Here is a 16,351-nt window from a genome sequence, read left to right on the forward strand (position 1 = left end):
ACAAAAACATTATTTAACAAAAAACGTGAAACATAGACAGGGGAAAAAAATCACAAAAACTAGGAAAATTACACGACAAAGACAAACACTGAAAATACCAACTGAGCAAAAGTACAAACAGGTGAATAGAGACAAGAACACACGTGACAACACGCTGCTGGGACGCCCCCTAATGTTCTGGCAGAGAATGTCCACAGTTTTGACAGTGTATATAGATTTAACAAAGTCTGTATGACAAGGGGGACACAGTGGCTTAGTGGTTAGCACATTCGCCTCACACCTCCAGGGTTGGGGGTTCGATTCCCGCCTTGTGTGTGTGGAGTTTGCATGTTCTCCCTGTGCCTCGGGGGTTTCCTCCGGGTACTCCGGTTTCCTCCCCGGTCCAAAGACATGCATGGTAGGTTAATTGGCATCTCTGGAAAATTGTCTGTAGTGTGTGAGTGTGTGTGAATGAGAGTGTGTGTGTGTGTGCGCCCTGTGATGGGTTGGAAATCCGTCCAGGGTGTATCCTGCCTCGATGTACGATGACGCCTGAGATAGGCACAGGTTCCTCGTGACTCAAGAAGTTTGGATAAGCGGTAGAAAATGATTGAATGAATGAATGAATGAATGAATGTATGATGAGCTAAAGAACACTTGTTTAGAATGTTATAACTCTGACATATTTTCAATCACATTCAAGCTAGATTTGTATCTGTGTGTCTCTTAACTGTGTTCTCCTAACTGTGCTGAGCGTTTGATATGTCACATGTCTATGTTATGGTCATTTTTTGATTCTGCATACTTTGGGGTCGGGGCTGCACATGACGTGATCATTTCCCCTCATCGTGCTGCACTGTAGACCTTTAATGTCAGACATCTGTAATGAGAATAATAATGTTGTTATAGTAGTTTTGTTGCTTCTTGCTTGTGCTGAATATATTCAGATCCATAATTGGACAGGTTCTAACTAGCTAGCTGATATTCTACAAACACACACGTGTGCTACAGTCCTGACTGGGTTTGATGAAAAAAATATTAAAATAATAAAAACTTTATAAAAATGCTTGTAGTGATTTAATCCAATTTTCTCAGCAGTGTGAAGTCTGAAAATCTGAAAATATTAATTTTCTGTGGTTAGTCCTGCTGGTGCCAGTCCGGCGGCCGTCGCAGCATTTTTGTCCTGTGCCTTTTTATGTCATATCGGATTCAATATTCAAAGGACATAGGTCTTGATATCAGGAGAACTGTATCGGACGATTTAGCCACAGATTTATTATGTCCCGAAGCGTGAGATAGGCTCTTGAGGTTCTCCAACAGGGCTGGAGCACCGGTCAGATTTAGGAGGAGAGGCCTGCGATCGCCGCTCTGCGGAATCTTCCTGTCTAATGTGTGCTTAGTTTGTATTAAGATCAACAAACTCCCAAACACGAAAAAGACTGACTTCACTTTGTTGCTTGACTGAAGCCTGTCTGAATGGCGCTCTGTAGTGGAATGCCAGGATTTCAGAGATACGGTGTTCCTGATCTTAACTGAAAGAAAAAGAGGAGGCACTTCTTTGTGTAATCAAGGCTGCTATAAAAAAAAAGTGCTCTGTTCGTAAGAGGTCATTTTTCTCAAATGCAGCTGTTTTTATCTGGATCTCCCCACATTCCACCAGCTTATTAAAAGTGCCACGAGACAGGGGGAAATCTTTGTACCATCTAGAATGCATACCAGGCCAAGGCTGTGCCTCTAATGAACTGTGTATGATCCAAGATCCAAGACATGGAGTACTGAAGCAGACAGACGTGTTTAAATCAAATAACCACAGCATGGATGAGGATCAGCTTCTGTCAGGAAAACTGTATTCTGTATCCTCAAATTTGGGCATGAGTCAAAATACCACCAGGAGGTTTAACAACCAGCCTCCTGATGTCCATCAACTTCAGGAAACACATTTCCTTTCCCTCATTTTATTAGCTTCCTCCTTTATATTTCCTTAATAATGAGCACCGTTACTTCCTTCAAGTGGGATCTCAGATCACCATCAGCAAGAAAGATCAGTGAAGGATGTATTTCATGTAGCACAGTTCCATCTTCCCCAGGTATATTACTGGTGCCGTTCTTTACCCTCACTGGTTTGGTGTAGCTTCCTGCAGAGAACACACTGTCATGTCATACAGGAAATCATCAGCTGCAGACTAGCTGGCCCCACTTAAAGTCCTGTACTTTGCCAGGACGAAGATGCCAGCAGGAAGAATCATCATCATCATCATTATAATCATCATCATCAGCGACTCCTCCTACCTTGCTAATTACCTGTTTCAGAAACTACCATTATGGGGGGGGGCATGGTGGCTTAGTGGTTAGCACGTTTGCCTCACATCTCCAGGGTTGGGGGTTCGATTCCCGCCTCCGCCTTGTGTGTGTGGAGTTTGCATGTTCTCCCCGTGCCTCGGGGGTTTCCTCCGGGTACTCCGGTTTCCTCCCCCGGTCCAAAGACATGCATGGTAGGTTGATTGGCATCTCTGGAAAATTGTCCGTAGTGTGTGAGGGAATGAGAGTGTGTGTATCCCCTGCGATGGGTTGGCACTCCAGTCCAGGGTGTATCCTGATGACGCCTGAGATAGGCACAGGCTCCCCGTGACCCGAGGTAGTTTGGATAAAGCGAATGAATGAATGAATGAATGATGAGCTAAAGAACACTTGTCTAGAATGTTATAACTTGTTGAAAAATAATAAGGGCTACTTTATTTAGTGTTGATGATGTAGATTTGCTGTCGCATGCTGGCACCAGAGAAGTGGGCTGTTTTCTTTGTCATAACGATCCATGACCAGATTCTTTCCACTGAAAATTTCTGTTATTAACCTGGTAGCTATCGCTTGTCACTACAATGTTTACCTGCCAGGTACAAGCAATATTCACTAAATGGTTTTTTTTTTTAATATTTATTTGTTTGTTTGTTTATTTATCTATCTATCTATCTATCTATCTATCTATCTATCTATCTATCTATCTATCTATCTATCTATCTATCTATTTATTTATTTATTTATTGCAAATAATTATCTCCCTGGATCCCTTAACAACAAGGCTTTTTTTTTTTATTATTACAGAAAATCAGCTATGACCTACATGCTTATGTTTAGTTTCCTTCATCTGGCTAACCTTCACAAATAAACACAACTTTTATTAATTTTGAAACTTATATACAATGGTATATAGACGTAAAAAGCCACAGTTAGACCACACAGTGAACGAGTCACACCTCGGTCACATGACTTCAGCTCTTTATTAATATAAACACAAGAAGTAGCAGACGATGGTTTCTGTTCGGCTTGATAACGCTTAACGTCCCAGACCGGCTCTTTCCGGTTTAGGGCAGTTTTTTGTTTATGAAGACGGTTGTTAATGATTTGTTTATTAAGATTGTGTTGGTGATGATGACGGTGATGGAGAAGCAGAAAGTAACGATGTTTGTGTTTGTGGATGTTCACAGTGGACCAAGACGTGAGGTACACAGCTGTCAGTAGCTTCATCTTCCTGCGTTTCTTTGCCCCGGCGATCCTCTCACCCAACCTGTTTCAGCTCAGGCCTCATCATCCAGTGAGTGATTCATTATTAAGACTCTTTTCCGTTCTGTCACCGAGGTGGTGGAACGAACTTCTTCTAGACATCTGAACAGAGTGACTGCATGTCTTTAAACAAAGTCGTACCTCTTCCTGAAACAACCAGCGCTTCTTTCCTCCCAACACGTTTTAGGTTGATGGCATCCTAAGTCTGTGACCTAGTGAAGTAAATGTAAAGGCACAACACAATATACATCACTGACCATGTGATCTGCCAGACTGAGCTGAGAGAAGTTCACCAGACTGAGCTGACTGACGATCACACCCTTGTGTCGGTCAGTTCTGTGCTCGAGTCTTCATCAGTGAACATTTGAAGACTTCAACAGGAAATAATTAGTGTTAAGTCTGTTATGAACTCAGAAATGACTCTGACCTGTTAGTACCTCAGGAGCTCTTGGTTGTTTAATTCCACTTGAATATAAACTGCAGTACAAAATGACATTATTTCTGGTCCAGTGTCACTAAATGAGGATGAGGGTCACTTCTGAGTCTGGTTCCTCTCAAGGTTTCTTCCTCATATCGTCTCAGGGCCTTTTTACCCCTGGTCACTTCATGTGTTGTCTGTGATCCCATAGCTATCTGATTTGTTACAACTGTTCCATTCACATCAGGCCACATAAATGCGTCTCGGAGAATCGGATATCGATCCCATCTTTCTACTCCCGCCCAAAATGCTAATATATTTTACCTCATTTCCATGGTAATTGAGATGGAACACGCTTTGGTGTATGCGGTTGCTACAAAAAACAGCATTTACTGTTTGCTGCATTTTCGCTGGTGGCAGCAGTGCATTTTAAGACCCAACGAGACGCCTGGGTGAAAGATCGGAGACAGCACTGGTGGGAAAACATGTTTGTTTCTGGCACGATGCACGACTTCTGAGTCACCTGCGAGTGACGTACTTCCGTTTGGGAGGAGTATAGCGATGACGTATATGGCTTGAACACCCACATGCATTTACACCTGTCCAGTTTCATCTGAAACACGTCCCAGACCACCTCCTGAAGGGGTTTAAACCGTTTCGGAGGGCATTTAAGACCTGGTCTTTTTACGATCGGATAGCTATCGGATCACAGAAAACGCATGAAGTGACCAGGTGTAAAAAGCCCCTCAGGGAGTCTTTCCTCGTCACCGTCGCCTCAGGCTTGTTCATTAGGGAAAGTTATAGATAAAAAGGAACTTCATCTTTAAACTTAACAATTTTTATTCTGTTTCTTTACTTAGCTTTAAAGCTGCTTTGAGACAATGTGAATACAAATAAACCGAATTGAATTGAAGTAACCTGCATCTGTTTCCAGCGTATGAACTTGTGTGTTTGTTTGAGTTCCTTTTATGACTCTCCTTTACATCCTTCTTGTTTTTCCCTTTTAAAGGATCCTTGTACATCACGGACTTTGACTCTCATCTCCAAAACCATCCAGACCCTGGGAAGCCTTGCCAAGTCGAAATCAGTAAGTTAGTGGGTTAAAGTCTATGGCTTTTGGAAACAGTAATAATTAGAAATTCTATTTTTTATTATCTTAAAATAAAAAATGTTTCATTTATTAAAAAAATATTTTATTAACAGAAAATAGTTTGATGTCAGGAAATTGTGAATCTGCATCTTGGCAGTAACAAAGCTATCTGTAGCCAGGAGGCAAGGGATTAAATGGCTCTCCTGTCTGAGGGGGTGGGGGGTTTGGGGGTTGTTATACTCTATTTCCTGTTAGTCCTAATGATACCAAAGCCAATCATCAGTTTGTGACTGCATGAGCAACAGTTTAAAAAGGGCAGCGTTTGGCTTTTAACGTGTTTTAGTGGTCACACAGGTTTACAACTCCCGGTTGTTTTCTTGTTGGAAATCGGGAGAAATATCTGCTGCTTCTTAAAGCCTTAAAGCTTGCTAGTTAACTGAACAGTTGACTGTGGAGTAGAGGTCTTCTCAGGTCTAAAGAAATGTACCCGACCCGAAGTGACCCGAATCACCTTTTACCTGAACCCGACATGCATAATTTTTTTTTTTAATAAAGACCCGACCTGAGACAAACCCGAAAAAATTAGACCCGAGTCCGACCCGACCCGACGGCAATTTTCGACTGGACCCAAATGTTGCGTAACTCTACACTAAATTAACCACTACAGAGTGGATTCAAAATTGATTGACAGGTCTGTTTCAATGAAAATGAGCTTACCGCCAGCCACACGTCACCAGCCACATGTCGCAGGTGGTCTTGGCAAACAGAGGAAAGGTTGGAAAAGGACTTGAGTCGATGCACACACACACGAGATACAGTAGTTCGGGTCTTCTCGGGTACGTTCGGTAAAAACACATTCATTTTAAATTACCCGAGACTCGATGCCGCTATTATTATACCCGACCCGTGTCCGAGGTACACGTGACACTTTTAGACCCGAACCCGCTCAGGTCTCGGGTAGAACCTCGGGTTTTCGGATCTAAGTGGACCCGTGAAGACCTCTACATGGAGTCATGCAGATTGGTTTAGATTTAAACTACCAACATCGTTCTCCAGTCAGGTTGTAAGTATATCTCTTTGAAATGAGACATATGGGTGATAATGATCTCAGCTTTTCTCGCTATTCTCCAGGGCAACTTTAAAGAGTCTTATATGGCTGCGTTTTACGATTACTTCAACGAGCAGAAGTATGCAGATGCTGTGAAAAACGTGAGTGTGCTTATTTTTGTGTCTTCAGGAACATGTTCACCTGCCACCATTATATTTACATGTCCAGCATTTGTTAGATGGCCTTATCCTGAGCAACTTACATTCATCTCCTTTGTTAGGGTTAAGGGCCTTGCTCAAGGGCCCAGCAGTGGTGCTGAGATTTTTAACTTACAAACTGATCAACATCTTAACCAGTGGGATCTCTGAAAACAGAGAGGGAGAGAGAGGAAAACGAGAGGGAGAGAGGAGACAGAGGGAGAAGGAGGGAGAAAAAGGAGTAAGAGAGAGGGAGGAAGGAGAGAGGGAATATAGGGGAGACCGAAAGAGAGAGGGAGTGATGGAGAGGAGACAGAGAGAGAAGGAGGGTGATAGAGGAGGTATAGATGAGACAGAAAGAGAGAGGGAGGGATAGAGAGGCGACAGATGGAGAGATAGGAGACAGAGAGAGAAGGAGTGAGATCGAGGAGACAGAGAGTGGGACGGAGGAGAGAGGAGGTATAGAGGAGAAAGAAAGAGGGACGGAAAGAGGGGGTAGAGGAGACAGAAAGAGAGAGGGAGGGATAGAGGAGACAGAAAGAGAGAGGGAGGGATAGAGGAGACAGAAAGAGAGAGGGAGGGATAGAGGAGACAGAAAGAGAGAGGGAGGGATAGAGGAGACAGAAAGAGAGAGGGACTGGTGCCATGTGTCAAACAAATGTAAAAGTTGCTGTTGGTGTCACTGCACTTTCTTTCTCTCCTTGTCTCTTATTATTATTCTACCATAATCTATATCTAATGCTCCCTTTCCCTGCATGTCGTGTTCCTGTGCGCAGTTCCTCGACCTGATCTCGTCGTCTGGGAGATGGGACCAGAAGAGCATTGAGACGCCCATCATGTTAAAAGAAGGGTAAGCAGCAGGCAGCAGTACTGTGATCACCTTGTGAACCTTGTGTATCAAATGCATGTGATAAATGACTCTCATGTATCTTTTACAAGTTTGGAACTTGCACTTTATGTTCAGTATTAAGAGCAGAGCCAATGGAACAGATACGTGTGTGTGTGTGTGTGTGTGTGTGTGTGTGTGTGTGTGTGTGTGTGTGTGTCTCATCTGTCGGTCAAATCCAGGTCCTGGGCCCACAGCTCTTTAGAGACCAAATCTAGTCTCCTGTAAATAACTGAAGAGTTGAATCATGCTTGATAAATGAGGTGTAATATAAAAGTCCGCAGTGCTGTGACTCTCTAGGACTGGGGTCTGACTCCTCTGGCCTTTAAGACACATTCAGGTGTCTTTTTTTTTTTTGTATTTCTCTGCTGGGCACAGGAGCGTTAAACTGACTAATAAGAGGGTTGATGGGAAGGGTCCTTGCAGGTAAGCTGCACCCGATTGGCCGCACCTCTGACCCTCATCGCCCTTTCCACTTCCCTGATACGTGTAAATTGTATAGACAATTATCAGGAAAGTGTCGAACCGACAGTAATAATACGCCAAAGTAAATGCAGACAGAATCTTCTGCCGTTGTTCTTTTGTGTCGTGTGTTGTGGCCAAAGATATTATCAGACGAAGAGACGTCCTGGCAGCGTTTTCAGTCCACACTCAGCCAAGTATTTCAGAGGAATAAAACAAAACTAAATTACTGTGTGAAAACGTTGGAAATGATCTAAATTCTCTATAGTCTATAGCAGTGGTCCCCAACCTTTTTTTCACCGCGGACCGGTCAATGTTTGACCATTTTACCGCGGCCGGGTTGGGGGTGGGGGGTGGCGGCTATACAATTAAATTAAAATTAATAATTGTAATTTAATTGTATTTAAACATGCCTTTTTAACTCACTACAACGCTAAATCAATGAGAACCCTGAGCTTGTTTCTTTACAACGAGACGGTTCCATCTGGGGTAATAGGAGACAATGACACCCGAAGTGTGTTGCTTATGTCCAGTTTATTCCGTGGTTTTGTTTCGGTTGCCGTCACTGCAGAAAACCCCGCTTCACACAGATAGCATGTCGGAAATGGCAATAGGGATTTAAGTGCTGTGGTGACAATCTCAGGGTTTTCCGCCATGACTTTAATCCAGAACAATTAAATTTGAGCAAACACAATATACACATACACCAAGCACTGTTAAACATGAGAAAGTACCGGTGAACAGAGAGCCGCTTGCAGCCGCTCAGCTCCAGACGTCACCTAAACCCAGCCCGATATCATGATATTTTGCGCATGTGCGGTATTGGTGCGGCTTTAGGTGACGTCTCTCAGCTCCCGGTTAACCTCTCGTCCATGGAAAGTCGCACAAACCTGAGAGAAATACACCACAGTAAATAAAATGGGATTAATTTAATGTTCCTTGGGCGGCCCGGTACCATTTGTTCCACAGACACAGTGAAGGTTCCTCCAGGACCATGAGGCTACATGGAGTAGAAGTAGAACTAAGTAGAGTTACACAGTGATACTGACAGTGCATGTGTACAAACAGTGCAAGACAAAAAAAACAAAAATGTAAGTAAAGATGCTGCAGATGTAAACACGAAGGACAGCGAGCGACAGATTGTAGCAGCATCGAAAAACCGTAGCCACTGAGAATCGCCCTGTTTTTAGGCAGAGGCAAATCATTCATTTGCTTCTACGGATCTCTAACGCAAAGTTTTATGTAGCTGAAACTTCACATAGTTTAGTTTGATGCCCCCGATAACATAATGCACTAGGAAGCCGTTCCCGGCAGGATTTATAGCTGTTCTGAATTGTTTTTTTAACTCATAAATATTATATAAATAAATATATACATAAATATATAATGTCTGTTTATGAAAAGATTTATATCTTGTACGACGAGGTCACTAAAGTTTGACGTCACTGGTAAGTAACAATAGTCAACAGCGAGTCAGCACCGTAGCAGAGAGCAAAGCAGAGAGCAAAGCATTCTGATCGGCTTCCATCGTTCAAACTCAAACTGCTCAGCCGTCTCCTCTCTTGATAATGTCTCTGGTTGTGGCCTCTCTGTGTTCTTCGATAGCACCACCTCCCCATGGTTGTCTTAGAGGCTGGACATGGCATGGTCTGAGCACAGACATGTTCTACAGGTCAGTTAGAATGAAGTCTGTGAGTCCGTTTAGCTCCAGCGTGCAACAAGTCGCAGCCCGTGTACCATTTCAGTGTGCTTGAAATTCACAAAGCCATGTACAGTACTTTAATATGTGGTATTTTTTTGTCATCGCTGCTTTTCAGTCATTCAGTAAGCGTCAGAGTGACGACTCGAGGCGTAAGATTTGTCGGAAACAAGGTTTAAAAAGCATGTGAAAAGACAACAGTAAATAAAATTGACCTGTGAGCGATGCTTGTGTTGGAGAAATGAATCTTCTTTATCTTTGTTCTCTTTGTTCTTCTTTCCCTTCATACCTTGGCTGGTGGGCAGATTTATGATCAAAAGAGCACAAGGGAGGAAACGGTTTGGCATGAAGAACTTCAAGAAGAGATGGTTCCGGCTCACCAATCACGAGTTCACGTACCATAAAACCAAAGGTAACACAGATGTTACCCTGTGATCCTGTTAGACCTTTGTATTCATCTCAGTTACAGCTCTATGGTGTCGGTTATTACGCATAGTATCCGATGTACTCTGTCTGATATGTTCACATGCAGTGCGAAAGGTTTAGTATTTGTAATACTAAATAAGCTTTGTATTTATTGTTTGTGTTGACTTTGGTGTGAAGGTGAAGGAGCTTTGTGTAGAATCCCCATTGAGAACATCTTGGCTGTGGAGAGATTAGAGGAGGAGTCTTTCAAGATGAAGAACGTAAGAGACAACGTCACACACACAAACATGCACAGAATGGAAATAAACTTCAGTACTTCCAATTTTCTGGCTGCAAGTCTGATCTAAAATGTGTCAGGCTTTCAGCGTGAGACGTGTTTTTACCTTTTGCTCCTAGTAGGCAAGTTAAAAACAGAAATACTTATGAATAAGCATAATTCTTAAAGCCCTGGAGTGACATAATAAAGAAATCGGGATGTGGTAGGTCAGTGGTTAAGACGTTCGACTACTGATCGGAACGTCGTTGGTTTGAGTCCAATAAGTTGCCACAGCAGGGACCCTGAGCAAGGCCCTTAACCCTCAATTGCTCAGGTGTATAAATAAACTGAAATAAAAATGTAAGTCACTCTGCATAAGGGTGTCTGCTAAATGCTGTAAATGTAAGTCCAACAAAACCGGAAGAATTTCCGGAATTTTTTGGTAGACATATTAAGAATTCGAGTGAGTCTGTGAGCCGATTTGTCCATCCGGTCGATGCATGAATTAGCCGTTAGAAAAATAAAATAAAGTTTGTTCCACAGACAACACGACCCTCTGACCTTTTTGTTCGCTCTCCAGATGTTTCAGGTGATCCAGCCCGAGCGGGCGCTGTACATTCAGGCCAACAACTGCGTAGAGGCACGGGACTGGATCGACATCCTGACTAAAGTCAGCCAGTGTAACCGCAAGCGTCTGAGCACCTACCATCCTTCAGCCTACCTCAACGGACACTGGCTATGCTGCAAACAGGCCATAGACTCTGCTCCAGGCTGCACCCCCTGCACTGGGTTAGTCAAGTAATGCTAATGCTAATAAAGGCCTTTAATACTAATATCTGCATACAATCTGGGAAATGTAAATATATTACAAGACTGAACCGATTCTCTACAGTGGAGTCGAGCAGTAGGCATTTCATATATACGGTGATCCCTCATTTATTGCGGTTAATGGCGACCGGAACCCCTCGCGATAAGTTTGACCTTTTCACTGATGGTCATCATCTTCCTCTTCCTCTTGGGCTCACTAGAGGAATCTGTCGCAGGGGCACGGTGCTTAGGAGGCATTGTAAGAGCTGAACGAAAAGTTAATTTCGAACACAATACGTGAGACACAGTTGACAGCGTGAACGAGAGTGGCGAGATACAACAAGGGAAGAAGCTGGGAGAGGATGCGATGGTGCAATGATGCGCAGTCAATCAGCTAAGATCTCGTGCCGGGAACCAATCATGTGCCTTGTCTGAGTGCCTGTGGGTGTGTACAAAGCCTCTGAGAGAGTTTCTCTCTTTGTCTGGCATCCTGGGAAACCGTTTTTATTTTTATTTTTCGATGAATATTTTTGAAAAATCACCGATGCACTGAGGCCGCGAAACTTGAATCGCGAAGTGGCGAGAGATTACTGTACAGTTTAGCCTCTTTCCACCCACTTATTAAATATTAAATAGGAGTGTAATGATACATCTGGTCACAATTCAGTTCAGTTCATGATACTGACTTCAACAATTCATTCAGTTTGATTCTTAAAAAAAAAAAAAAAAAAGAGCAAAATGATCGCTCGAAGCATAAGAAGGTCCGTAGAAGCACACGGGGCATCGATTTAACTGAAAAAGAGCTCCAAATTCGACTGAAATGTGCGACTTCATCAACTTCTTCCAAAAACAGCTGTTATAACATGATCGTATTCAGCTGTTATAACATGATCGTATAACCGTATACAGAATAATGTGTGAATGTTGCTCCAGAATTATCTTTATATTATATTTGAACTCTAAGTGATTAACAGCTTACTGATTTCAGTGGTGTATATCAGCATATTTCCATCATGATGAGCTCTTACACCCCTAGTATATTAGGTATATACAGTATATATATATATATATATATATATATATATATATATATATATATATATATATATATATATATATATATATATATATATATTTAATGAAAGCAACTGAAATGTTAGACTCAGTACTGATGTGTTACTGTGTCGTTACTCTGGGTTTGTGCAGTGGCCTGCCTGCAAACATTCAACTTGACATAGACGGGGACAGAGAGACCGAGCGCATCTACTCACTGTTCAGCACCTACATGTCCAAACTCGTCAAAATGCAAGGTGTGTATGTCTGTGTGTTTACATGTTGTCTATGTATATATATATATATATTTAGAGTAGCGGGTGAATGTGCTCTGAGTAACCTGTGGCTGTGTCTCATCATCTCAGAGGCGTGCGGCAGTAAATCTGTGTATGACGGACCCGAACAGGAAGAGTACTCCGGCTTCGTCATAGACGACCCACAGGAGTCTTACAAGATCCTCAAGCAAATCGTCTCGGCTGTGCAAACGTTGGAGCAGCAGCATGCACAGTACAAGCGAGAAAAGTTCAGGAAGACCAAGTACGGTAGCCAGTGAGTACCGTTTTATATATTTCCTAAGAAGCTATATTATACAAATAAACTTGAATTGAAGTGAAGCTGAGGATTTCACAATGTTTTTGGGTTCCACACTTCAGGCGTTAACTCCAAAGGATTCGCTTCGACATAATAATAAAAGATCTAAGTTTGCATATCTCGGACGATTTTGTATGATTTTTAAAAGAAAACATGAGTGAGAAGGCAAAAAAATGTCTAGTTCTTATAAAACTCTAGTTCTATAAGAGAAAGGCACAATCATCGAACAAAACATATCAATTAAGAAAAGGAAACAATCCCTGTTCAAGAGTTTGCATACCTTTAGTTCTTAACATGATATATTGCCTACTTTAGTATCAACAATGGCATGTAAGTCTTTTGTAATAATTGTGCATGAGGTCCTTAATTCTCTCAGGTGGTGAAGCTTCGCAATCTTCTTGGCAAAAATGCCTCCAGTTCCTGTAAATTTTTTGGTTGATTTGCAACAAACTGCACGTTTGAGATCTCCCCAAAGTGGCTCAATGATATCGAGGTCAGGAGACTGTGCTGGCCACCAGCACCTTCATCTTTTTCTGCTGTAGCCTTTGGAAGGCCAACCTTTCCTTGTGCTTTGGATCACTGTCATGTTGGAACATCCGAGAGCATCCCATGTGCAGCTTTCATGCTGTAGAATGCAAATTGTCTGCCAGTATTGTCTGCATTCATCTTGGCATCAATTTATCCTAACTTCTCTGTGCTACTGGAGCTCACACAGCCCAAAAACATCAGAGATCCACCACCATGCTTTAGAGTGTGGCTGGTGTACTTTTCACCATAGGCCATGACTATAAAGATCAGTTTTGGTCTCATCACTCCAAAAGCTCCAGAAGCTGTGAGGCTTGTCAAGGTAATGTCTGGTGTACTGAAGGTGGGCCTTTTTGTGGCATGGGAGCAGAAACGGCTTTCTCCTGGCAACTCGACCATGCAGGTTATTTGTGCTCAAGTACCTCCTTTGTGGATTTTTCTTTGTGTCCCGAACAATTCTTCTGGCAGTAGTGGGTGAAATCTTTCTTGGTCTACTGACTGTTGCTTAGTATCAACAGAACCTTATATTTTCCACCTCTTTTTCAAGTGTTGAGATATCTTTTTATATCCTTTTCCTGCTTTATAAAGTACAACCTCCTTTATGACGCAGGTCCATTGGTAGTTCTTTTGTCTTCCCATGGTACGGTATACGGCCACGTCAGTGTATCACCTCATGAGCTGAGAAACTCGCTGACTATTAATGCACCGACACTTATTACGATTATAATGAATCACAGGTGTGGAAACCTCACTTTAATGACCATTTAAACCTCTGTGTGTCAACCGGTGAGTTTATGATATGGTCAAACGTTCCAGGATATGTAAACTATCGATCAGGGTTGTTTAGGTGAATTCGGTTACTACTGTATGTTAATAACAACTATGTGATAATTAATGACTTCACGTGACCTTAAATAAGAAAAAAATCTTTTGCATTATCAGTCATATTTTCCGAATAAATGGCAGTTTACCCATTTCTTTCAGCGTACGCAAACCTTTAAGCACAACCGTATATATACAACCGTTTTATAACCTGATATATATTTGTTTGTTTCTTTGTTTGTACAGGGAGCATCCAATCGGCGACAAGAGCTTCCAGTGCTATATCCGCCAACAGTCAGAGAGCTCCACCTACTCGATCTGACCCTGCCCATTACCACAATGCCCTTCTCTCTGCAACTAATAACACGGCAATGCCTGTTACATCACAGGAACAATGAGTCGTGATCATTGACCGAGAAAGGAGCGTGAGATTAAAAGTAATCTCACTCAAATTCCTCCTTTTGTAGGTCGTACAAACCCAATCGACAGCTTTCCACAGAACTGTGTGCACTTTAATCGTCACACCTGCCCCGCTGACGATGAAGCTCTGCCTCATGGCAAATTTTTCACTTAGGGACTTTGTTTTTAGGTCTTGAGAATTTTATTGTAGTTCTTCTAAGTCTTCAGGACCAAACTGCAGGTTTGAGAACCCTCTGCTTTTCACTTTCATGCACATATTTTATGTGCACGCCTGTTAACGAGAGCCTCCTGGCCAATCCCAGCTCAGAAGAGTTAGAATCTACCGACTTTATCTTTAGGATGCACGGACACATAATCATCAGCATTTCTTAATGCATGGTAGCATTTTTACCTCTGGCAAAATAGCTTTAGCCAAAGTAACACACAACGAGTAGGTACTTAATTCTTCTGAACTGGGATGTCGACTGAAAGGACCTATCTGAATCAGATGTTAACTGTAACTGCTTGTTTTTTTTTTTGTTTGTTTTTTTCATTATTATAATGGCATTGTTTTATTATAATGACATCTGTCTTAGATGAACTATGTCGTAATGAAAAGTGTTTCTTTATTTTTCCTGCACCTTGTCCAAATCCAGACTTTTTACAGTATTGTTACACGCTTTGGAGAACGTTCCTTATGATCCCCAGCCAAATATAACAGCAACTGAAGGATTAGAGCAGATTGGGAAACAGATTTAGTGATATAATTTTTCTCAAAGTATCTACAAAACCTGAACTGGGCATAGACACTATCTTGACCTGGCATCTGGCATGATACTAAAACTTGTTACTCAGACTCCAATTTAAAGCCAGTACCTTTTTTTTTTTTTTTTTTTTTAAATGAAAAAAAAGAAAGAAGAAAAAATCCAATCATTTTAATGTTTTAATTTAATTTAATCTAATTAGTCAGTTTAAATATACAGATTTTAACAGGTTCCCTTTTGCCAGTAATACCAGTACCAGCCATTTGTGGTCTTTTGTACTTTTGTTGTGTTTTATGTACTGTAAATAATGCATTTGTAACCTGTGTCTTGTACTGAGATTTATTTCCCTCTGAGAGCTGTGTGTGTGTGTGTGTGTGTGTGTGTGCGTGTGTGTGCGAGACTGAGAACTGAAGGATGCGTGAGGGAGAGATTTCTTATCTTAATTATTATGTTCTATTTTAACAAACACTTTCTCCCAACACTTCTAAATGTAACATAACTAGTGTTGTTTAAACCAGCACACTTGTGTATTACAGAAATTTGTGTAAGTTACAGAAATGTACTAATGGCCCAATTTCTTTACTATAGTTCATCCATTGGTGCATGCTTAGTGTGAATATATTGTTTTAATATAAGCCAGACAATTTTTGCTACCCACTCCAAAAAGGTTCAGTATTTATTTTTATATCACAATATACATTTTTTTGGGTGAGAGTATTTGAGTACAAAAGATCTCCATACACAGAGTATGAAAGATGCAATAATTTCCTGATCAGTTATTTTATGAATATCCGATCAGTTACAGATTAATAATCGAGAACTCGTGTTAGCTTTGGATCAATGCTCCTCACGGCGATACCTTAAAAAGGGGAGAACGGTGTATTTTGTATAATTCTATAAAGAGTATTAATACAAATTTGTGATGTGTAGAGGTTGATGTAAAAATGAATGATGAAAATGTAGATGCAAAAAAAAAATTTGTCTAAATGAAGGCAATAGCAATGAACCTGTGAATGTGTGTTTTATTTAATTTCTCGCTAGTTCAACGTTGGTCACTTTACAAGAACATTCATAAAACATGACAAGCAATTAACACGGCCTCATTTACTAAAACCACCATCATGGAAAAAGCATTTTTCTCTCACATTTCTCTCATCATGGGGGGCACGGTGGCTTAGTGGTTAGCACTTTCGCCTCACACCTCCAGGGTTGGGGGTTCGATTCCCGCCTCCACCTTGTGTGTGTGTAGTTTGCATGTTCTCCCCCTGCCTCTGGGGTTTCCTCTGGGTACTCTGGTTTCCTCCCCCGGTCCAAAGACATGCATGGTAGGTTGATTGGCATCTCTGGAAAAATTGTCCATAGTGTGTGAGT

General features: G+C 41.7%; 1 protein-coding gene across 1 annotated transcript in view; it reads left to right on the plus strand.

The window, feature by feature from the left end:
* Positions 1-15,994, plus strand: part of rasa3 (RAS p21 protein activator 3) — a 70,016-nt gene extending 54,022 nt beyond the window's left edge. The window contains exons 15-24 of the mRNA XM_047803269.1: positions 3,462-3,568; positions 4,965-5,042; positions 6,177-6,254; positions 7,067-7,140; positions 9,643-9,749; positions 9,941-10,023; positions 10,600-10,808; positions 12,033-12,136; positions 12,245-12,428; positions 14,064-15,994. Coding sequence (XP_047659225.1) covers positions 3,462-3,568; positions 4,965-5,042; positions 6,177-6,254; positions 7,067-7,140; positions 9,643-9,749; positions 9,941-10,023; positions 10,600-10,808; positions 12,033-12,136; positions 12,245-12,428; positions 14,064-14,139 — 1,100 coding nt within the window. The 3' untranslated portion in view covers positions 14,140-15,994. The remainder of the gene's footprint in view (positions 1-3,461; positions 3,569-4,964; positions 5,043-6,176; positions 6,255-7,066; positions 7,141-9,642; positions 9,750-9,940; positions 10,024-10,599; positions 10,809-12,032; positions 12,137-12,244; positions 12,429-14,063) is intronic.
* Positions 15,995-16,351: the final 357 nt, after the last annotated feature.

Source organism: Tachysurus fulvidraco, chromosome 18, assembly GCF_022655615.1.
Source record: "Tachysurus fulvidraco isolate hzauxx_2018 chromosome 18, HZAU_PFXX_2.0, whole genome shotgun sequence".
NCBI classification, from domain to species: domain Eukaryota; kingdom Metazoa; phylum Chordata; class Actinopteri; order Siluriformes; family Bagridae; genus Tachysurus; species Tachysurus fulvidraco.